Source organism: Sycon ciliatum, chromosome 5, assembly GCF_964019385.1.
Source record: "Sycon ciliatum chromosome 5, ocSycCili1.1, whole genome shotgun sequence".
NCBI lineage: Eukaryota > Metazoa > Porifera > Calcarea > Leucosolenida > Sycettidae > Sycon > Sycon ciliatum.
In genome coordinates this window covers 31,274,141-31,298,404 of record NC_088647.1, presented here as the reverse complement: position 1 = coordinate 31,298,404, position 24,264 = coordinate 31,274,141, and the positions used below count along the sequence as shown (strand labels likewise).

The 24,264-nt window shown below is 48.2% G+C and overlaps 3 protein-coding genes across 3 annotated transcripts in view; 2 read left to right on the top strand and 1 right to left on the bottom strand.

The window, feature by feature from the left end:
* LOC135816719 (uncharacterized) overlaps window positions 1-707 on the top strand; it is a 1,206-nt gene extending 499 nt beyond the window's left edge. The window contains exon 2 of the mRNA XM_065329844.1: window positions 1-707. This exon is cut by the window's left edge and continues 85 nt beyond it. Coding sequence (XP_065185916.1) covers window positions 1-531 — 531 coding nt within the window. The 3' untranslated portion in view covers window positions 532-707.
* Window positions 708-3,042: 2,335 nt separating this feature from the next.
* On the bottom strand, window positions 3,043-10,989 carry LOC135818332 (uncharacterized). Its single transcript, XM_065331688.1, has 2 exons — window positions 6,226-10,989; window positions 3,043-4,290 (listed from the first exon to the last, which is right to left on the bottom strand). The coding sequence occupies exons 1-2, from the start codon at window positions 9,996-9,998 to the stop codon at window positions 4,047-4,049; spliced, it is 4,017 nt and encodes a 1,338-aa protein (XP_065187760.1). The 5' UTR covers window positions 9,999-10,989; the 3' UTR covers window positions 3,043-4,046.
* A 7,043-nt stretch (window positions 10,990-18,032) lies between these two features.
* On the top strand, window positions 18,033-22,603 carry LOC135818331 (mucin-2-like). Its single transcript, XM_065331687.1, has 2 exons — window positions 18,033-20,633; window positions 22,038-22,603. The coding sequence occupies exon 1, from the start codon at window positions 18,272-18,274 to the stop codon at window positions 20,594-20,596; it is 2,325 nt and encodes a 774-aa protein (XP_065187759.1). The 5' UTR covers window positions 18,033-18,271; the 3' UTR covers window positions 20,597-20,633; window positions 22,038-22,603.
* Window positions 22,604-24,264: the final 1,661 nt, after the last annotated feature.

Sequence of the window (24,264 nt, the reverse complement as noted above, 5' to 3'; positions counted from 1 at the left end):
TTCGCCGGCACGGACAACGAAGCGCGTGGCCCGCACTTCCTCGAGCTGGAGTTCTACTGCGATCACGAGCACGTCGACCTGGATTCGCTTCCCGTACTGGACCACATCATTCATGAGCATATCGACCTGTTCGAGAACTCGACTGTACCGGAACTGCCTGCGCCGAAAACCGGCAGCACGATCAAGGCACTGGCGTTCCAGACTGCCGTCATGCGTGTTCCTCTGCGTGGAATCTTTCTCAAGTCGCACTCGCGCACATTCACCGTGCCCATCTCGCCCGAAGTCGGGAATGTGTGCGGACCGTGCGTGGCTCCCATCAATCTTCGCAACGCAAGCCTGAACGCAGCCCACAGCGACGGCATCCAAGTGCGCTCTGTCAGGGTGCTCGGCAACTACGAGGATGGCTGCTCTGGCCTTGTTTTGCTGAACCGAGGCTTCGGAAGTAAGCTGTCATTTGGCTGGCTGGACACCACGCCATTCCCGTTTCCTCATCCCCAGCAGTCGCTGCCCCTACGCAAGGCTGGATGCTGAGTTGTAGATCTACCATTTTGCAATGAGGTTGGTTCTTACTCTTATTTCTAAAATTCATTCCTCACACACATTTTGCTACCTTCAAATTTGTTCAGTATATTGCAGTATTTCGAAACATACACTGCCCTATTCACGGCTATTCTTGATGATGAAAATATAAAAATGTTGGATTCGAATCTCTCTCCCAATCTCTCGGTCACGGGTGAGCGTATCGGGCCCTGTACTCACTAGGGGATAAAGAAATGGAGCAGAATTCGAGGAATTGCCCGCCTAAGGTTTGTATGGTTCTGCCAATTTCACTGCTTTTCAAGCAGAATCTGCCACCTTTTCGAGCATTATGAATATCCGCCAATGCCTAGTACTCACTAAACTGCCTGGGCTACATCTGTTGTGGGTTCCTTTGCCTTGTGATTGCGTACAATCCTGCTGGTAGTACAGTGGAATAAACTATAGGAAGAAGTCAGATCCTGAGCAAGTAAATAAAAGTAAAATTAATTATCGCGTCCGTTCCCGAAGCGATCTCATCCTGAGTATCTACATATACATGTACATGTATATCTATGTACAACAGCAACACACCGGAAGAGACAATGCTGTTTTCAGAACTGTTTTTTTGGTTGTTTTGCAACAGGCTTGATAAGCTTGCAACCGTGCACGATGCTGACAATGCCAGGTCATTATTGCATGCATTGGAGATCGCGATGGATAGTATCGACAAGCAGTTCCCCTGTGTGTAGGCATATTACACAGCTGTATCTTTGCAGCAGAAGGTGTAAGCAGCTCGCCTTAGGCAAAATAAACTTTGCTGAGTCACTGGGGTCTAATGGTGGTCAGACACACGCACACACACACGCACACACACAGTGCACTATTCCTCTGCACTAGCTGTATTCACTGCACACTCGGCATATACTTGACAAAATCCGTTTGGGGAGGCACGAGTGATGCCGCAAATTGATACGGAGAGGGGAAAATGTCGGTACTACATGTATTACACTTACTTGGAAACGAGTTTACCGAAAATTTCCCTCCAACAAACCGCCGATTTCGGAGAATACCGAAAAAATTACACCACCGAAAATTTCTGCTTCTACAGTACTTATTTCATCCATACGTGTATGTGTACGTGTATGTGTACATGCCTTCAAAAGTGATGATATGAACGACCTCGTCGAAATTTCCAGTGGCTTTTGTGGTTTATGCGCTTAGCCACTGTTCAGGAGGGAACTGATGGAGGCCTCTCCCAGCCAGAAAGAAAGGCCCTTCCAACAGACTTGGAGCCATTCCTAGTAAACACCACACAGTCATGTTGATACTACAACATTGGATCCCTTTTTCATGTACACTGTACACAGTAAGTAGGCTGTTGCAACCAGTGAATAGGAAGGTGGCAGATTCTGCTCGAAAAGCAGTGAAATTGGCAGAACCATACAAATCTTATGGCGGGCAATTCCTCGAATTCTGCTCCATTTCTTTATCCACATACCGAACATGCATGAAACTTACCAGAAAAAGTACCGAATTCTGCCAATTTTTCTGCCGGCATTATCCGCCGGTGCCTACCAGTGAAATGGCACTAAAGGACATGTCCCACAATTATGCCGAGTGGAACCCAGCAGAACCAGTCTTAGGTTTTAACCAGGGAGTCGCTACGGAATACACCCGGGTTGATACGAATCCCTGGTTCTTGACAATACAGTTCACGTACATGTACATGCAGTGTAATGGGCCTCATAGAAAGCTCTCTTCTGATGATATACCACTTGAATTGTGTTCTACTCCTGCATAAAACAAATTATAAAAACCCAAGATACCAGTGTCTGTTCCAGCGCCGGGTGAGTCGGGTAATCCACCCGGTTGGGCGGCGCTTGAACCCGGTTGAAAATATAGTACCGGGTCGCCTGTGACCCGGTTGGTACTTTACACTTTCGAACTTTGAAAGGACTGACTACATGGCTTGTATGTGTCAGATACTTCTTCTTCTTTCGTAATTTTCTAATTCCTGTCCTCTCTTTTCTAAATGCGGCTTATTCATTCGCCTTTATATCATTGGGCCTAGTTCCCGTTTATTGTCCGAATTAAATAAACCAACCAACCAGGTACATGTGTACCCGGCTCCGACCCGGTTGAAATGGTTGCGCCAGGTACACGTGTACCCGGCTGTGTTACAATCCTAGAGCAGACACTGGATACTACATTGTAGTGCTACAGACACCTTGGCCATTGTTCTAAACCTTGCTATTGACATGCAAGGACATGTACTAGTAAGTAAAAAAACGTTCCGGATATCCGGGCTTTAGCCGTAATCACCTATCTTCTAACAGACAACTTAGAGTTACATGATTGTATTAGTGCAGAACACACACACACACACACACACACACACACACACACACACACACACACACAAACACCCACACACCCACATACACACACACACAAACACACACACACACACACACACACACACACTCACAACCTCAGCGGCCTGCCACGTCCTGCGTGCTTGCTAATGGGTATTTCTCGCTCTTGTACACTGATGGAATGAGTGAAAATATTCATCATTCAAATCAGAATGAAAGCACTCCTAAGCATCATCATCAGCACCCAGTCTCAGACACGATTGAGCTCCATTGCTTATTGAAGCATTCTGTTCTTCTGTTCGTCTGATTATCAGCCAAGCTACTTCATTGTGCAAGCCTGAACACATGCATGGGTGTGTTCAAATAGTTTCTAGCAGGCACATAAGATCCCGAAAACACACCGAAATATGTGTTAAAGTGAATGCCAGATCAGTTGATTACATTCGACTAGTAAATGGGAAACGTAAAAATTATGCGTTTGTGAACTAAATTTACCGGAGCAAGACAGTAGGAATAAAACACAGATGGCAGAAATGTTTTATGTGATAAACAGTTCGAGGAGGGAAATCTGTGAGGAATGGTGCATATTTGTACCTTGGAAGATTATCCAGTGAAAAAATGAGACATTCCATGATAAAAAGTTGGCGTGGAGACAAGAAACTTAATATCGATGAAAGTAAACTGAGCGCACTCATACCACGAGAACAATGGAACAATAGAAAAAAGAAAAAAAGAAAGATTTGAACGTGGTTTTCATGTGATAATCATGGGAAATCGTCATCACACTGAGAGTTGGACTACAAAAAAACTTTTTCTGGTGATTATAACATGAAACGGCATTCAAATCTTAAAATATTGTTCCATTGTTCTTTGCAAATAATCGACATTGTTCTTTCATTGATATTACATTCCGTGATGCTGATAATTGAATATTTTGCAGGACGAAGGAGGAGTGCATAATGCCTACACCAGTCATGCATAGGCTAGTCGAGGAGGGGGTACCGGGTAGGCATCAACATACTTGCATAGAGATGTCATGACACGTGAAAACATTTTGACGCGTCTCCGTACATTTTGAACTGATTTTGATATTCCAAAAGAGGCAAACTCATGCTACAGAAAATTAAGGGAATTCGTTGCCTTACCACCTTCTCATTCACTTGCCGGAGGACTGACCTGGAGCTCATCAATTTGCTGGATGATCTTCCTGAAGGATGGTCTATCCCGGGGATTCTCCGCCATGCACCTTTCGGCGAGGTGCCGGTACCCGTATGGTGTTCCAGGCGGAAACACCAGCTTCTCTCCGTCAATGATCTCTTGATGGATGTACTCCGAACTGTTGAGGTGCCCGTAGGGAAGCTGGCGTGCACATATTTCCCAGAGCACTACGCCGTAGCTGCAAGTACCAACAGAACAGACGAGCAGATAGCCACAGCATGTCTCAGTTTCGCCAAGTAATAGTTGTTTGCAGTGAGTTGCGTTTTCCTGCAGCACTCACACGTGTTTAGCTATACAATGTAATGACCGATTATCTCACTTTTCATGGCTAAGCTTTGCTTTCCTCCCTGTTCCTTTCTTTCCACTTTTCTTTCTTGTTTTTTTCTTTTGTACTTTTTGCCATGGCTGGGTATCGCCCTCATCTCTGGGGTTATTCCCCATATTAGAGCTGCATGCACATGCCACGAGATTGAGTTGAATGAAATTAATGAGTACATATAGCCCAGGTGAAAACTTTCCATTCGCAGTACACTACAGCCAGCAGGATACAAATGAAGAAAAAAATTCGTTTCTACTGTCCAATCAGGTAAATGGTACTCTGTTGATAACAGAACAACAGAATGACCTGTACCTGCCATATGACCGGTTTCAACTGCACACCATACACGGCAGGCAATTTTAGTGTACGATGAGCAGTGCGCGTTGTGCAATGTGCCCCCTGTTCAGGGTAGTGCACAGTGTTTTGTAAAACCCATTAGAATGGGTACAAGGTGCAACATTGGCAACTCTTCCTAATAATGTTAAAGGCCAGAAACACCAGAGGCGATGAAGGTTTTGTTTCCAAGCAGGCTTTGCAATGGACACACCTTAGGGTAAGTTATACACATCACCATGACATCACCATGACATCACCATGACATCACCATGACTGTGTAGAGCGTTACATCGCAAATCCACATAAACATAACTGTTAATGCTGCTCCCTGCATGAGATTTTCCCAATCCGTTGCATCTGTCTGGTACAACACAAACAAGTTATGCATTTGAACAGGCGACGCGGATACAGTAAATTTGATAAAGCAATGATTAAAACAATATGCCCACTCACAATCACATCAACAAATAAGGAGTTCCAGAGCGTTCTGGATCCAGATCGTTCTTGAACTCCGTTGTTATGTTTGTGATCATTATGAGTGCGAACACTGGTTTACAAAGAGTTTCATGAAGAGTCGACAAGGAGATAACATTTTTAAAATCTCAATAAGTGAAAAAGAAGGTGAGGACATTCTGTCATTTTAATTAATCATGCCTCTACAAACATCATCAAGGTACGGTTCGTTGGATCCAAGAACGTTTTCTTGTTTTCTTGTTCTTAGCAGGCCCGGCGGAACCGGTCCGGTTGGTCAGGTCATGGCCGGACCAACTTTTGGACCAGCAACACGTGTTTACTGCCGAGGTGGTTATGTGCAGCCACCACCATATCAAACTGTATGTGCAGCCACCACCATATCAAACTGTATGTGCAGCCACCACCATATCAAACTGTATGTGCAGCCACCACCATATCAAACTGTATGTGCAGCCACCACCATATCAAACTGTATGTGCAGCCACCACCATATCAAACTGTATGTGCAGCCACCACCATATCAAACTGTATGTGCAGCCACCACCAATTATCAAACTGTATGTGCAGCCACCACCATATCAAACTGTATGTGCAGCCACCACCAATAATTATTATCAAACTGTATGTGCAGCCACCACCAATAATTATTATCAAACTGTATGTGCAGCCACCACTATATCAAAGTATGACATGCTAGGTGGTTATGTGCAGCCACCATATCAAAGTATGACAGGCTAGCGTATGGCGGGACCAGTCAAAACCTCCTTCCGCCGGTCCTGCTTAGATCCAACAACCTGTACCTTGGTGGTGCGTACGTAGATGCATGATCATAATCACTAGTATATAGAACGTTCTGGAACTCTTTATTCGTTGCTATGGTCATGATTATGAGTGTGAACATACATGTAGTTGTATTCATTGCTGTATATTATAAGTGATGCACTACTGAAATCACTGTAGTGAGGTTTAGTTGGGCGCACTTACCTATAGACATCAGACTTTTCCGTGTAGCTGTTCTTCGTCAAAGTCTCCGGAGCTCTCCAACGGTCCGTGCCAACTCCGCATGTCATGGCCACGGGCACGTCGTGCGTAGGGATTAGCTCTGAAGGAGTGCAATGATGGCTGCTAGGGCTGCTGTTGAGGCCAGGTGCTTGCCGCTCAGCAGACTCCTCCACACACGGTAACAGAGGAGTGAGCATCGTCGAGGATCCAGCATGTGTCGGGGCGAGTGCCGTTCCCAGGGAGTCGGCGCCGCTTGGGGTGCTCTGGTTGGCGTCGGACTGCGATTGATCACCTGGACATGATCTGGCACCAGTAGAAGTACGTGTAGTTTTGTCGTCTTCCTTTACCAGAGATGAGTACCGAACAAACTCCAAGTCAGCAATTTTTAACACCCACTTCTCGCTCACCAGGATGTTGGGACTCTTCAGGTCACGGTGAATCTGCGGCGGATTGGAACTATGTAGGTATCGCATACCACGACCGATGTCCATGGCGAAGCGAAGCCGGTCATTGCCATCGATATCTACTGCCCGATCTTTCAGGTTGTCGTAAAGAGAGCCACGTCGCAGGTACTCCATGACCAAAAACGGACCTATGCTAGCAGCGTCTTGTCCGGCCCCGAGGAAGAGGACTATGTTGGGATGGCGCAAAGATCGCAGCGCCTCCGCCTCCTCCATGAAAATATCGTAGGGTCGTAGATCTACTTGCCATTTGGCCCGAGTTGCATAGCGGGGAAGCTTCTTCACCACCACCACCAAATCATTCAGTTCAGCCAGGTACACCTTGCTAATGGTTCCCGACGCAATTTGTCGAGTGATTGTCAAATCCACCCACCTCACTCGTGTCCCACGGTTAATCTCGGACAGTTTAAGTTTGGACTTATGAAGATGAAAGCGCTCGACTCTCAGCTCTTCTTCGGTGCGTCGCAATGTCTTTCCTCGTCGGAGATATTTCACTAAAGACGTGATAAGAATGGCCAAAACAGTGGAGAACACTGCAGCAGCAATCTGTGACAGATACACCGTCGGCGTTCGGCAATCGTCGGCGGGTAGATACCCGAAGCGGCACTTGCAATAGGCGTCGTTCTCGCTGTCCACGAAGCATGCGCCGTGGCCGTGACATGTGTTCGTAGTGCACGGATCTTTCGCAATGCACACTGAGGCCCCTTCGCCGGCCGTCGTCAGATGCTCTGCGCACTTCGTGCACTGCTGTGGCACACTGGATGCGTAGGTGCCTTTGGGGCACGGCTGGCACGAATCCTGCGCATTCCGTCCGTAGCCGACTGGGCAATGCTTGTCGTTTTTCAGCAGCAGATAGTTCAACTGGGTGAATCGGCTTCCAATTCCATCCAGGGCCAGGCCTGACACGACCAGATTGTCGACGACATGGTGCTGCATGATGGAATAATTGAAGAACGGAATGATTTTCATAGTGTTGTCTGGGCGCATCTGGAGCAGTAGAGCCTCGTGGGCGACGGTGAAGTTCCCCATATTAACACGATGCACTCCACCCAGGAGAAGAAAGGAATCGTTCGTGTATCTCGACAAGGAATGACCGGTCCTGCGCTGGACAGACCGCTGTAATGGAATTTTCCTGATACGAACCTCGGTGAGGCTGATAATACGTAGAATCGTCAAATACATGTCATCCTTAGCGTCTTCTGTGTTCGATTCCAGTCCGTTTTTCTGGCCTTTTGACTCACTCGAGTAGCCACCGAAGAGAATGACGTCCCAGTCGCCGTACTGGGTCGCCGAATGGCCTTTCCGTCGCGGCAAATGCCCTCCTGTGACGTAACCAGTAAGTTCAACCCACCTGCCGCTGCACGCTGCCGAGCTGCTGGTGACAAACATCCACAGGTCTCCGAACAGTTCAAGGTCGCTCGCACCTCCCTGTACTGCCATGCCAATATCTCTGTACGGAAAAGACACGTGAAGCGAGCGCGCTCTTGGTGTCGCTTGTAGGAACGGAACATACTTCGCCCGTCTCCAATAGTTGTTCCCCAGATGATAGCACCAAGGGTGGCTTTCGTAAACTAAGGTACTAGATATAGTGGCGATAGGACGCTCACCTCCGAACAAAATGGCCACGGCACCTACACGTGTGGCAGTGTGGCCATACAATCTGGCGTATGGTGGAGCTGATGGTGAGGCTTTCATCGATATGGTCGACATGCCGGAACCGCGATTCATACGCATTCCCCAGACTTCCATTTTCAGCGGAAGGTCAGGCGTGACCAACGATAGAAGACCATCATTTCCCATACGATATCCTCCTAGAAACGCATACTCTGTTATTCCGAGGAAGTTATCGATCTTGATAACAGGGGCAGCGGAGAAGCTTTCCTGAAAGCCGGGAAACAGCATACGCAAATCCTGCTGTTGATCTTGTAGAAGAGCGAGGCTGGTTTTCCCCGAGGACGATGTGACCCGTCTTATGGTGAACTCACTTAAATCGGCCACTCTGACTCGGCCATGAAGGAGCATGTACACTGAGTAATCCCCTGCGGTCAGCGAAAACCAGGAAATGTGGAGTAGCGATCGCACAGCCTTGGATACATGAGTTTGACATGTACCGGCTTTCCGGCAGTAAACCATACCAGGTTTGTGCGTTTCATCTTCCGGCAGTTCGCAAATGAACAAGTCAATTGACTCGAACGGATCATGAACCGCTACTACTATGACATTGTAATCTTTAACATATACCGCCTGTAGGCTGTTGTACAGGAGACGAAAGGAATTCGCCGTCACTGGTACTGAATACGCGTCTGTGGCGGCAAGGTCAGTGTGAAGCTGCTGCCAATGCCCTCTGTCCATGGTATACGTCCAAAAGTCACTTTTTACAAGGAGTCGAGTGTAATTGGCCGTCACCTGGACCCCTCCGAACAGCAGCAGTGAGTTGTTGCCAATCCGGAACAGGTACGGATTGGATCTGGGACCTGGCCCTGACCGCTGGGAATGAACTACCACCTTTCTCCTTGTCCAAACCTCGGCAGCCTCTGATCCGGATCTGCTTGATCCGTTACTGGAGATACGCAACTGCCATACATCGTCGGAGAAAGTCAGGCACTCGATCTTGTCCAGATCGTCACACAGTGCTCCGCCGTAAGAGATCAGATCAAACTGCTCGTGGGACACCGGTACAGCCACGAGGCCCGGGTAGAATGCCCAGGGCACGTGCTCGCCTCCACGAGAATTCAATTGAATCGCCCAATCGCCATGGTAGAGTAGCACTTGGTTTGCACAAGCCTGACCAGGGCCGAACCCGTAGAAGACGAGTAGGCGATGATCAGGTGATGACGTCACTCTGGGCTGATGAGATCTACGGCATTTGCAGCCTGCATACGAGGAAACTATCATTATTTGGTTCCAGGTTTCCGCTCGCCCACGAACTGGCAAATACATGCCAGCCAGCACGCAGCTCAGATTCACAAAGCTGACACCCGCTGGGCGTTGAAGAAATCCGAAATTGGCGACAATTTCCATGGCGCCGAACTGCACTGTCTGTCGGGCTGACAACGAATGCTTCAGCGGGTCTCCGGGCCGAGGAAATGCGACTGCGGGATCGTAGCTACGTGTCAACTCGCCAGAAACCACCTCCAGAGGTTCAGGAATAGGAAAGTTGCTTCCATCCAGTGTTGTCTGCTCACTCGCGGTGAGCATCGCATTCGCCAGGAGCATCAACACGAGCATCATCCACACCTCCTTCACAGTGTCCTGAATGACTGGTGGAAGAGCTGTGTTCGAACAAGGCGCCATTCAGAGTCCCCAGTGAGGGACCGTTCCAGGCAAGGACGATTACCACGATCCCTTCAATGGAGCTCTGCGCATGCGCGCGGACTTCGCGTCAAACCTTTTCGAGCTGTGACTAGTCTAGTTGTGATGTACAGGCACTTGTATTAGCAAATTGTTGCACATTAATGGTGCAAACGCTGAGCCCCTCATCCACTCAGTTACGTTTGGGGTTGCGACGCACAGTACCCTTGCGACGAGGAACAGTGATGTGTGGCTCACGATCACAGTTACAATGTCTGGAGCATAGTCACCTCGCTGTGGCGTATTCGGCCGCTGGAAAGGCCACTGTTCAGGCGCTCGGGTCTTCTAGGGGTCGGTGTACTGAGCACGGTCAAACGGGAATACTAGTACTCGAAGTAGTCTCAGGCGGTCCCGTGCACCAGCAAGCAGCAAGGGGTAATTCGGTCGGCAGCAAATGCCAATCTTGACTTCAGAACCCAACGCTCTTACAGTCTACGCACCACGGTGTTGACGGTGGTGTCTGTTGATACGGGACAAAAACCTGCTGGAGCGTACATGAGCATGACTGACTGACTGACTGTATGGCGCGCCTGATCCTGCTTATGCAGAATGTTCTCGACTCAAACTATTGCGACGCCGAGGAGGCTACTGGAGGAAATACAAAAGTATAGCATCGCTCCGCGGGTCTCTGGCCCTGCGTGGGTGTCGCGTGAAGTTGCTGCCAGGCCATACTCCCCTGGGCCTTGCAGATCACAGACCATTGGACTCAGGATCACGGTGCCAACCGGATGGAGTAAGGTGTCATTATATTAACAGTGCAATAGGCGTCAACGTTGCCAGCGGCTAGCTAATTGTGTGATATCTCAATCATTATTGCATGCTTGAGCATCATCGCGCTCTCCTTTTGTCTGCTCCACGTTTAGCAATGCAATGCTGTACATGTACCAAGATTACATCAACAACATGTGTGTAACCTCCCCGGACAAGAAGAGGAGGAAGTAAGTGTTGTGAGTCTGTTGGCCGATGATCGCCTATGCCTAGATGATTATGACGTAACATTATAAGGGTTTCATGTACACTGAGTCACCAGATAATAAAATGCTTGATTAATATGCTGGTTGAACATACAGTCATACACCTGGCAATATGGCGGTAAATACACGCCTGCTCACACATGCTCTCTACGTTGTAGACTGCTAAGTTATTCTGGCACAGAGATCTCCTTCTCACCACCACCACCATCAGTTAGCGAATGGTGCCTAGTCCATGCATGGTTAGCGGTATCCGACATAGCAGGATGGTACATCAGGTAGCGCATGGCGCATAGAAGATGACACAGCAACGATATTGCGACGTACGTTTGCTCCCCGCTGAACTCATCACGCAATATTCTTCTTGGATGTCTTCATACGGAGCTTGACTCGGGAGAATGAAGTTGAAGACACCACTGCATCTGTACTTACCGGTACATGTACGGTTGCAATAAGTGCATTAGTAAGTGGTGTCTTCAACTTCATGCATGAAATATGCCAGAAAAGGAACCAAATTCTTCCAATTTGTCTGCCTGCACTATCTACCAAAGCCGAGGCTAGGAAGGGGTGGGGGTATAATTGTGTTTGATGGTGCTGCATGCATGCCACTTCCTCAAGCATGTGCCTGGAACAGGTGCCAATCGGGATAGTATACCGGATAGCTGTTCACAATTTTTTGCTTATCAATCGATTTGCACCTGACGGATGGCGGTACTGACTACACAGCCATACAGCACACTCGGCAGCCAGTACCATCTGTTGAGCTATTAGCCACCGGCAGAAAATTGGCAGAATTCGGAACTTTTTCTGGTAAGTTTCATGCATGTTTGGTATGTGGATAAAGAAATGGAGCAGAATTCGAGGCCCGCCATAAGGTTTGTATGGTTCTGCCAATTTCACTGCTTTTCGAGCAGAATCTGCCACCTTTTCGAGCAGAATCTGCCACCTTTTCGAGCAGAATCTGCCACCTTTTCGAGCAGAATCCGCCACCTTTTCGAGCAGAATCTGCCACCTTTTCGAGCAGAATCTGCCACCTTTTCGAGCAGAATCTGCCACCTTTTCGAGCAGAATCTGCCACCTTTTCGAGCAGAATCCGCCGGTCCCTAGACTGGTAAGCTGGATAGTATACCGGATAGCTTTTCACAATTTTTTGCTTATCAATCGATTTGCACCTGACGGATGGCGGTACTGACTACACAGCCATACAGCACACTCGGCAGCCAGTACCATCTGTTGAACAATTAGAATATGCATGGATCCATGCCATGGAGTGAAATAATGTCGTAGTCAGTGGCATTTACACCTTGGTGGATAATGCCGGCAGACAAATTGGCAGAATTTCGTACTCTTTCCGGCATGTTTCGTATCGGCTCGTTTTTCGCCTATTCGGCGTTTCGCTCGGCTCAAAAATACAAGAGATTCGGCTTCAGAATCAGCTGAATCTTCAGGAAGGTGTGCCCATTCCGCCGAGCTGCCATTCCCTACACGTTGTAGACTGCTACACAATTGGTCACACCATGGTATTCAGTACCCACGAACTTTGCAAAGCCGCGCCGATAATATGGTAATGTACCGTGGTGCATGCACCGATGGTACCACCACTTCGTAGACTGCCTCCCGTTCATTTCTGTGCTCCTGTCTTTATTCTCGTCAGCTGTGTACATCAGCAGTTCAATTCTGTGCTCCAGTCCTCTTTATTCTCGTGAGCTGTGTACTTGTTTTGCTGTTTGTTTGGTTTATTTGAATTCGCTCAGTAACCGTGTACTTCAGCTATTCTCTCCTCCCTCTTCTGAATTTGACTCTCCGCTGGCCTTCTCTCCTCCCATCCCCTTACATTGTATTGGGCCTCCGCAGCTCCCCCCCCCCCCCTCCACGCACACACTACATTGTCACATAGCACAACTCAACCATTCGCTACCCTGTTATTGAGCACTCCTGCTCGTTTGGTCTCGCGAATCCAAATAAAATCAATCAATCAGTACTCGACCGCAACGGCAGCCTCAGCGTTTACAAAGGTTTCATCCTCCCAACCGTGGAATATGCTCCCCTAGTCTGGCAAGGCGCAGCCCGGTCCAACCTCGCGAAGCTTGACCGCATTCAGCAACGGTGCATGCGCAGCATTGGCGCTGGGACCATGCTCCCAAGCTTATCAGTGCGTCGGCAAGTCTCGGGACTGTGCTACCTGTTCAAGCTGCACTACATTTCCGGTCCAGCCCAGCTGACAGACATGCTGCCACCTGCTGCCACCTGCTGCCCCTGAGCCCGCCCGCCCCATAACCCGCCACCGACATCAAGTGAAACACTCCCATGCCTTCCAGTTGTCAACCCCCTCCCCACAACAAGTCCTGACATCCTACACCGATCCTTCCCATTCGGCCTACTAAAATAATAAATACTACTACATACTACTAACAACATGGAATGCTCTACCCTCTGCCATCCTGAACGCTCCCCCATCCAAGGCAGCGCTGCAACGCTTCAAAGTAGCAGTGTACAAGTACCTCCTCGAGCAAACTTGTGGGACCGCTGTCGACGTGTACACCATAGACTAGCATACTACCTGACATGATGGCCAAACTCTTTCTTTTTTACCCCCCCCCCCCCTGGTGCGCGTTGTGTGCAAGGATACCGAGACCTCTGGTCGGAGGAGTCCACAACGCCCCACCTACACAGCTGCGCTAGTGGATACTAGTAGTCATCCCCGACTCAATAGTTGTTTGTTCTGTCAACCCACAACTTCTGTGTTCTATAGTCGTTTCTTCGTTCTCCCTGCATGCAACTTTGTTATCTTTCTTGTTCTTATTTTCGTCTCGAGCCGGGTTTGTGTTCTTTGTAGAAAAAAATTCTCTCCAGTGTGTCCCGCTGTTGCTGTGTGGTGTTGGAGAGGGCAAGGCTGCCATATTCGAGAACAGGTCGGATGTAGGTCGTGTACATTAATAATAGGCTGGACACGTTCATTGTGCCAAGTGTCTTGTGGAGTTATTATTATCATTATTCTCGTATCCGTCCCGAATGGGACCCACGACGGCAGAATTGACTGTGAACATGTGTGTGTGAGAGTGGGGAAACGGAATGAAAAAGAAAAGAAGAGTCTTGTAATAAAGGTCAAATTTAAGAAGAGAAGAGCAGTACTAGACTAAATGGCTGAGCAGATGTTACTCCATTGTTTTCTGTCGCGGGCATAGCTGCCGAGATCACGAAGGCAGCTGGGCAGATGGGAGCGGTCATGTTCGCAGCAACATCATTCGTTCGTAAACGCACTTTGCAACAACATTTGGTAGATTTTCGGCGACTCTCAAAGGAACCCTCCAAAATCGGCGAAGAGCGTAGCGATTTTTCGATGAATTCATAGGAAAGAAAAAGAATCAACGAGCTACACGTTACGCTATAATGTGCACTATTGTTTGGTAACTGGTGGAGGCAGTGGACATTATACTTTTATAGCGTAACTTGTAGCTCCTTGGTCCTTTTTCTTTTCCATAAATTTATCCTTGGCTCTCCATCCGAGTCGATGTTTCGATAAGTCTCGTTTTCTGCGATTTGGGGAAAGCCTAATGCTTCGTATGTGGTCCATGTGGCTAAAGAAATGTAGCGGAAATTCAAGGAAGTGCCCACCATAAGGTTTGTATGGTTCTGTCAATTTCACTGCTTTTCGAGCATTATCCACACCAGGGGCTTTTGGCATCTGTACATTCAAGAGTCCACGGCAGTACGGGTGCACTGGATATCACCATATCATTTACTACAAGATCGGGCGCCGAAGAACACCTCGCCGAAGAACACCCAGGCTGGAAAACCGACCAAATTTAAGAACAGTCCAGGCTAGAATTATCAGATTTAAGGGGGCAGCCTACCCATAAATTTCATATGGCATTCAATTGACCGTAACTTTGGTGTTTCTCAGTGGATTTGAGTGAAATTTTGACCACACACTCCTGTCACTATGCTGGCCCTCAGGACATGATTTACAAGTTCTTGCGCCTCACTGACAGGCGTTCCAGGCCGGAAAAACTCAAATTTCCGGCATAGTGCCACGGTGTGCGAGCCACCCAGGAGCCAAACAAATGCATTTACATTTTTTTCACATTTTCGTGCCCATTCTGTCCGTGCGCGGGACCCAAACCTAAAACAAGTCCAGAAGCAGCCATGGGTGGTGGGGTAGGGCCCCTCAACGTGGCCCTGGAATCTGTCACAACGGAACGAGTGGGCGTTCTCTCGCGGACTCCCACAGACCCAAGTCAATTTTTGAATTTTTTAGGTTTAGGGTGTGCTACGAGGTCGTACCTTTGATACAACATCCAGTGCTGGGACCTCCACAGCAAGCCATTTCCACAGCGCTGCACACCAAATCCAGGATGTCCTCAGAAACCGGCAAAGACTGCCACTCACGTTTCACTACTGCCTAGTACTGAATCCTACCTGACTTCTTGACACGACTCAAACTTGCCAAAGTCACTAAATCAACGTCAAATCAAGCCACATATCTGCAACGTCACGAGGGTGCGGGCAAAAGTCCTGCTGCACGGCGGCGGGCTTCGCCCGCCGCCGTGCAGCCCAATACGTGGTTTTTTAACGTGATTTTTTGGACTTTTTTGGACTTGGGGCAAAATTCTGCACACTTTCGCGTGTTTCCATAATATGACAAGTTGCGCACGGTCTGCTCACATTCAAATACAGTGCTGCCAACAAATGACAGCATGCAACAAAAAACTCTTTCCTTGCAAGGGCACATTTTTGGCCATAACTCTTGAACGGCTGGTCAAATAGGGACACAATTTTCAGAGAATTTGCAGCTATTCATGCTCTTTCAACTGCCGTAGCACTCAATACGAAGTTACAAATTCGATTTTTCAGCGAATTTTTGGGTAGTCTGCCACCTTAAGAACACTTTTAAAACTTGGAACATTGTACATGTATGGGAGGTGAGTACATGTCATGTACACGTGTAAACAGTAACTGCTACATATACAGTCATTCCCATTTACGACACCCACTACAAGTTTAGAAGTACTACATTGCACTACATGTACATGTACATGTACATGACAAACGTCATGACGGCCGGCACTCGACTCGCCGCGCGCGTGTGAATAAGAACGGTCTGGCTAGAATCAAAAATTTAAGAACTGTCCTAGGCTGCGCTCGAGCCCCTGCGTTCTTCGGCGCCCGATCTTACTGTACATGTAGATTCTACTTATTCATCCCCCGGCTAGGTACATGTACTAACCATGTACTTACAGCGCCATACTTTTTTTATGAAAGTGCACATGCCTACATATAGAATGGAAGAGAACAACAATAACAACAGCAAGAGAACATAGGGGACAACAAAGGGCGTGTAGATGCTATAAATCTGTGCCGGTGAGGTGAAATGCGCTCACGCACCATGGGGGGGGGGGGAGAGAGAGAGAGAGAGAGAGAGAGAGAGAGAGAGAGAGAGAGAGAGAGAGAGAGAGAGAGAGAGAGAGAGAGAGAGAGAGAGAGAGAGAGAGAGAGAGAGAGAGAGAGAGAGAGAGAGAGAGAGAGAGAGAGAGAGAGAGAGAGAAAGAAAGAGAAAGAGAGACTATCAATGCATCATGGCGTGACCAGCCACATACATGTACGTGTAGCTACCATCATAGCCAAGGAGTCACTAATATTAATATGCATTCTCGCGTTCACATGGATAAATCCAAGTGTTCGCATATGCTGAACGAACAAATAATATCCGGGCGGATCAGCAAGCCAAATGGGCGGCCACAAAACCATGATGCCGATATTGGCGAATAAAATACTTGTACTCGGATGGTGAGCCAATATAGTTATGATGAAGAAAGGAAAGGGACAAAATGTTTTTTTGTACCATTTTGTCGCACTCGCTGACTGTATAAGATCTGGTTACGTTGGTGGACAGTTTGTCATAACTCGTAACATTCTGTCCTTCTCCTTTCCTCATCATAAAATAATACATATACAGAGTACAAAATGTGGTCGAATTGACGCCACGGAGATTCCTTTATTGAGTGGTGTAATATAATAATCTTTATTTCAGGATTACCCAAAGGCTGACGCCTATCGGGGGGATCTCCTATTTGTGTGTATACAATGAACATTGGAGTTGGGAAAAAAAGAATTTGTGCAAAATGAGTTCGGAAAAAGAGAGATGCTGTACAAAAGATACAGTGAAAGAACAAGCACAACGCCACAGCGCGCGAATGTCAGTTCGTCTTATCCGTGCGTCAAAATTTATGTCGCATTTGGGACGACTCATGCGGTCAATGTGGTGAAAGATGTTCTGCCGACCCTTTCCACGAGTTAACTCATCTACGTCTTTCAATGCCCACAGTGTGAGAGAAAGGCAATACGTCAATAACAATTCCAAGATGTGCTAGAGCTGTTAGCCAGTTACATTGTAGTTGTAGGACGTCAGTACCGTCGGTCAGTGTCGTGCAATGTTATCGCATGAGCTCAGTCATTGCATTGATTGAGCTGATTGTAAAGTAACTGGTGAGTGGTGGTGCAAGTGGTTAGCGCTGATGAGTCCACAAAGGTCGAAACGATCCTGTCCCCAGATTGTGTACAAAGACGTGAGATAGCTGCAGCTAGGGAACGGGAACCAAGCACAACATGAATAAGTGGTGCCATTGGTGGTGAGGTTTGGGGAGCTCCCCCGACCAGCAGCGACCTGGTGTCTCGACTTCATGGCCACCCATACTAGGCTGCTAAGTGCTAGCCCTAGACTAGTACTAGTAGTAGTAGAGAGTAGAGAAGAGGCTAGGCTAGAGTCGGGAGACGACTCCCGGGTCCAAGCCGCCGTCACCATGGTCACTGGTGCACTTAGGTCCCGACCTACACGGCTACCATGGCTACCATGGCTACAGAGTACAGTACAGGCTACACAGTCAGTACACTGACTGCATGCTGCACCTTCGTCAACATACATGGTTGTGTATTTCGAGTGGAACACTGCTTCGCAAGTGAAGAAAGTTAGTTGTGAAGCTGTTTTTGATCGCGCCAAAGAAGCACGCAGCAAACCCGTGGCCTATGGATGCAGCCGAATATTATCCTGCAAAACGAAGCCGAACTCCTGCAACAAGAACAAGAAGGAACATCGAAGCTCGGTGTTCTCTCTTCCCCTCTCAACCGTCGCAGGTCGGCTATTGACGGCTTGTCGACTGCACTGGCCTTTTTTCCCTTTCTGCGAAGCGGAATTTCGTTTCTTGTTGTCTCGGAGAACTCGTTCGACGACCGGGACGAGGACGGAAAATGGCAGGAACCGCGTCACAACGGAGCTTGGCTCTCGTAGCCATGCTTCTCCTTGTGTTGTTGCTCCTACCGGCTGACTCGTATATTTGGAAGAGGCGACGTGGTTACGACGGCCACCGATACCAATCGAGGCGCCGAGCGGCGACCAGACGCCGGTCAGCCAGCTTCGGCAGGTGGTTCACTCGACCTGCGCACCCTCCGTTCAACGATTGGTGGGACTTGCCTCCTGTTCGGCCGTGGCGTCCCTATGCTCCGCCGCGTCAACCTGCCAACACACCGCCGCCTATGAGCGCCCAGCAATGTCTCGACGCCTATCCGGACATCCTGCGACGCGTGACTACGGCTGAGCCGACAACCTCGGCGCGTGCAGCGACGAACACAGCTGGTCACGCTTCGCCGACAGCGTGGTCTGGCAATACCGTCACGCCAGCACTCAGCGCTGCTCCGCCTGGTGTCGGCAGCACTCACCCTGGTGAAATTGCCCAGTCAACGCAGGCAGGTGGTGCAACTTCGGCGACCAGTGGCGAAGTGGTTTTCTCATCAACCAAGACGAGTCGCGGACCAAAAACACCTGGGGCAAGTACATCTAAAGCCCAGATGGTCACAACTGGTCTTGCAAGCAGTACATCGACGACATTTCCAGAGCCAACCTCCAATAGCTTTTTGAGCGAGACTAGTTCAACTGGCTCCACCCCTGGCCAGATTGCCACTGCTATTGCGCCCAGTGAATCAAGGATCTCATCCAGCGAAGAGGTGACATCATCTGGTGAGGCAGTGACATCATCCAGCACTGGCTCTGTCACAAGAGGTAACTCCCCCACGGCAGGTGGAGGTGGTGGTGGCTTGGCGACATCATCACCTCTCGGCAACCCTACGGTGGGCCCACGCACGGTTTCAGCATCGTTACCTGCGCCTCGCGTAACCGTTTCCGCAGCACCGACAATGGAACCAACAGCAGAAACGGCAACACAGCACATACCGTCACCCTCCGTACCCTCCAGTCTGCCATCAGAAACCCAGAACCAAACACCGACAACTGGAGGACCGGTGACAACTGGAGGAGCTGTGACAACTCACGGCCATGTTTCAAAAGGAGTTCTGCCGACGACGCCATTGTCACCCGCAACCTCTACCATTGCTACCAGTTCACAGGTTAGTGGTTCGAGCTCAATTGTTGCTACCTCGCTTGTTACCGGGTCACAGACCATCTCGTCCGTGACGACGACTGTTCCTGGAGTGACAACTAACACACCAGTCACAGCATCGCCTCAAGGCCGTACAGCTACTCCACACTTCAGCAAATCTGCAGTTGTGGCATCACCTGCACGCTCCATATCGCCCCACGGAAGTGCTTCGCCCGTTTCTCCATCGCCCTCTTCAGTATCAAGGCAGGTGTCGATGACTCGTGTGCCGGCAAAGCAAACAACCAGTGGGTCTCCACTGGTATCATCTGCGCCAGCAACATTCTCGGAGCGCTCCACCCTGTCAACCAGTACTGCAGTAGAGGCAGCCACCACTCTCACTACATCACGGGCGATAGCAAGCAGTGTCTCGGTCGGTTCGTCCACACAACCGGGCGTATCCACTGAGAGTACTTCTAGTAAGATAGCTGCCACTCCGGTTTCTACCGGGATGCATTCACCAGGTCCTGGCCTGACTACGGGCTCCTCAGAGCCACTCACAAGCTCTGGAGCCACGGGGGCAAGGACTGCGCCAGTCGCATCTTCCAGCACGGAATCCATCAGGCTGAGTTTGTCCTCATCTGAAGTTGTGTCAACCAATGCACAAATCCAGGTGACCACAGGATCCACAGCACCTGAGCAAAGCACACCATCAACTCCGACTGGCTCCACAGCGCCAGAAGAAACTACAACGTTAACTCCAACAGGATCCAAAGCACCTGAAGAAGCTACATCGTCAATGCCCCCGGTGACATCGTCGCCAAGAACCGCTCCCATGACCACAGCTGCCTCAGCGACTGCACGCTCTGCTGAAGTTGCCAGCACTGCAGCACCCACTACCACCACAACACAACCCACCACCACAGTATCGCCGACGACGACAGAGCCACTCGGCTTCGAAAAGGGATTCGGCCGCCACGCGGACGCCGATCGTGTGCAAGCACAGGAACGAGAGGACATAGCCGAGTTGCAACAGAAGTACGACAGCAACGCAGATGCATGGCAGTATGGTGATGATGAAGACAACCAGGACGGGTACACCAATCTCTGGGACAACACCGATCAAACTGGTGCAGTTTGGAAGCGAGAAATTCAGTCAGACAAGGCTGCAGAAAACGAGATCCTTGCCGACCTTGAGCAATAGTTTGTCAGCGGACTAGATGGCCAACCCATAAGGAAGTGTAAGTAGGTTGCCTTAGCATTATAGTTTGGGCCTTTCTCGTTCTTCACTGTACCTAGCTGATTGCTGATATTATCATTATTGCACAAGAGAGAGTTTGGACGCTTTGTTACACCTCGGAGCTTCACGTATTACTACGATCATCAGGCAACTGATGATCAGTTGCCTGATGATGATCGTAGTAATATGTGAAACTCAGAGTTGTAACAAAGCTTCCAAACTCTCTCTTGTGTACAAGGCTCTGCCCTACATGGGCATTGAGCACTCTTCGGACAGTGAAGCACACTACTGGACTATTATCATTATTGTATATTTGAGGACTTCCCAAAGACATAGTCTAAATTGAAGGGAGTTCCATTATAATGGGAGGCTGTAGGGTTAAGAGAGCAGACAGTGGATGGCTAGTGAACAGCCTAGCTAGAAAAATACATACTGTAAGACATGTACATGTATATTTAACGAGGAAGTAAATCTAACGTTTTAACGGATGACATTTCTTCGTCATAATAAGATCCGTTTAGGCCGTATGGCTTCATATATGTTGTGTTTGGACATGGCGGATTACTGAAGGATCGTTAACATATCTTCTCGTTAACCTATGAATTTCGGACAATCGTTAAATTTGCGACTCGTTATAATAACATGTCTTACAGTAATATAGACTGAATGTTCCAGAATGGTCCTGTACTCAATGATACCTATAGCCTCGGGGTATGCCTTGAAATACGAAATATACCGAAACAGAAACACAAAATAAGAATAAGCGCAAAGCTCGAAGAAGAAGGACAGAGGCAAGTCAGTGATGAGTGGCATTGTGTTTGGTGTCAGAGAAGTGCGTGCAAAAGTGACTGGGAAACAAGGACTGCGAGGCTATGGCTCCCAGGTCTGCGGGCAAGGCATTCCGGACGGTAGCAGTGCGGATATAAAACGATGTTTGCGATATATTTAGTTTACGCCATTTGCCGCATTGGACGGCCAGAAAATTGCTGCCACTTTACGTCGCTATCCACTAATATCCAGAGATCACTGATTCTGAACAGCATTAGAATAACGTGGTCTTACAAGCATTAAAGACGGCTCTTGAACTACATGGTCCTTCTGCGTGCCTCGCATAGTAAAACGAAACGAAAACTACCATATTTTCCGTAGCATAAGCCGCACTTTAAAAACAAAAAAAGTCGGTGCGGCTTATTACGGTGGTAAATAAGGTAGATGTGATTTTCAGTATTTCGTGACAAAAATCTGGGTGAGTCTTATACTCCAGTGTGGCTTATACTGTGGAAAACTCGGTACTTTTTCTGCAGAAAATCATGATTGCTTGTCTTTACTCTTAAAAGAATCACAGTGGATCTGTCCTGTTTACACACACGTCCTGTTTCGTCTTTCTTTCCACTCTTTCCCACAGAGACCCAGGAGGCTCGTGATGCTCAAGTTGGTAGTTGGCGAAGATGCCCAGAGTTGCCAGTCACGGCACCAGGTTCATTGAGCTGCTTCTGCATTGGCAGCATTCGTGTAAAAAAATCCAATGTGAGATGTAAGTGTCCGTTTGTACATATGTCAAGTCTTATTTGTTGAGTGCTGATACTGAAATAACATTATGTACTGAAATGAGTATCTTAGATGCCGGTGATACCGGACTGCTCAGCACCATTACGAACTGGAACCCCTAGCTGCTTTCATTGTGAGCTTGTTTCTTTCAATGATGCTGAAAATTGTGTTATTTCAACTTGCTTTCCAATATTGCACCCCCCCCCCCCTCTCTCTCTCTCCCAATAGCTATGCATACACCACTGGGCACTAGTGATGCTAATGTTTTAGCTTCATGGAAATGGTGTGCACCTCCTGGATTACAAATCAAGCTGTTTCTAGAATTTTCTTGATGTTGCCGTCACTCTAACGTATTGCCTTTCTTTCAGTTGAATGCCCAAATTTCAATTTCAAATTTCGCTACTTGAAAAGAGAGCGTGTTGTTTTCTCTGGCTAAGGTGATATCAACGGAAAGCGAACGTTACCAACAGCAGGGTGAAAGCCAGTGTGGGAAGGTAGATCTGGCTTGTCCCACCCGGACTCCTGGCTGAGCATCATGTGGGGAGAAAACACCTGTAGCCAGGCTGAAGTTACCTAGGTGTTTTTAGTGTCTTTTTCAACAATCCATACGCCTAGTCATTGTTCGCAGAGGGTGTGTGACGTTCGTTCCCACGTGTACATGTATACTGCCTGTAGGTATATGTGTGCAGGTTGGTGTATCGTGTAGGTGACCGTGCTCTCTAACTTAGTCTCAGATAGTCGGGCTTTTGAAGAAACGGCAGAAGCAGACGAGTACTCGTACTGCAGCATGCAGGTTGTGTTAGGCATAGGTTTGAACTACCAGACATTAACTGAAATCGGTCCTGGACCATAATTATTTTAAAAGTTCAAGTTATAGGATTCCACGTAGGTGTACTGATTATTTGGCGCATCGGCATACCATCTTTGTTTTCTCTTCTCTATACCTGTCTAAGGGCGCGTTCGAATTGTCTTCACCAACTGTTCAAACTAATTTTATAAAGAGATTAGTTGAAGTGTCCCATTAGAACGGTTTCTAGTAACTTTCTACTATTTTAGAGTTTTTCAGTGGAATTGTCATGGCGATGATGACGTCCGATCAGGTCGACCATCTCCACGTACTATGTGACGTAGCTATTCCAAACTCTTCGAAACTAATCTACCTCTCCCATCGGATGAGGCTGAGGAATTTCGAGGAGCTTCGTTGTTCTGAAGAGGCCAATAAGGCCACCTCTTCAGAAAAACGGAACTCCTCGAAAAGTCAGAGTGACAATTCGAACGCGCCCTAAGGTTCTGTACCAAAGTGCATTCAGCACTCTCGAGCTCCCGCAACTCTCGTACGTGTACTCAAGGACTTGTCACAAATGGAAAGTTGATGGTATAAATTTCGTATCTGACCACCATGACCAGGGCCCAGGGTGGCCAAGCAGAAAAATTTCCAAATTTTGAGCCCAAAATAATTCGTCGGTGCATTAATTCCCCGTGGCAAACAGTGGTACGTTCGAAACCCATAGTGAGCATAGGGTGTCCGAAGCCAATGGATGGGGCAAAACAACCGGTGCATGTTCTGGTCGATCGCAAAAAAATGATCAATTTGCCAGCCATCTTACGAACAAAGAGTGTATTTCTGTTCTTGACTGTTTCTCGGAGGAACCTCTCTTGGAAGATGAAGAACGGGAAGAATAAAAGAATGGATGTCGATGTTGATTTAAGTACAACACGCCAAACGGGCTCCGGACCTGAGAGTCCCGAGCACGATGTACGATAATAATCATAAAAATGTTTCGGTCGTGCTTGGAGACATGCGTGTAGTTCGCATGCGTAGATTCATTAAAACGGGAATCTCCAGGTTTCAACCACCTCCGAAGTTCGGAGAGCTCAATGAGCGTTGGAGAATCTCCTGAAATTCCACGAGAATATCCATGTGTGTGTGTGTGTAAGAACTCATTTCATGTTTTTCGCACACTCAGACTTTTCCGAGAGGATTTAGCACACAAAATCAGGGCTTACCAACTTTTGTCCTAGCGTATATACATAAACCCATACTTGCCTCTAGTGCACCGCTGTATGGCTGACAACAGCCGATG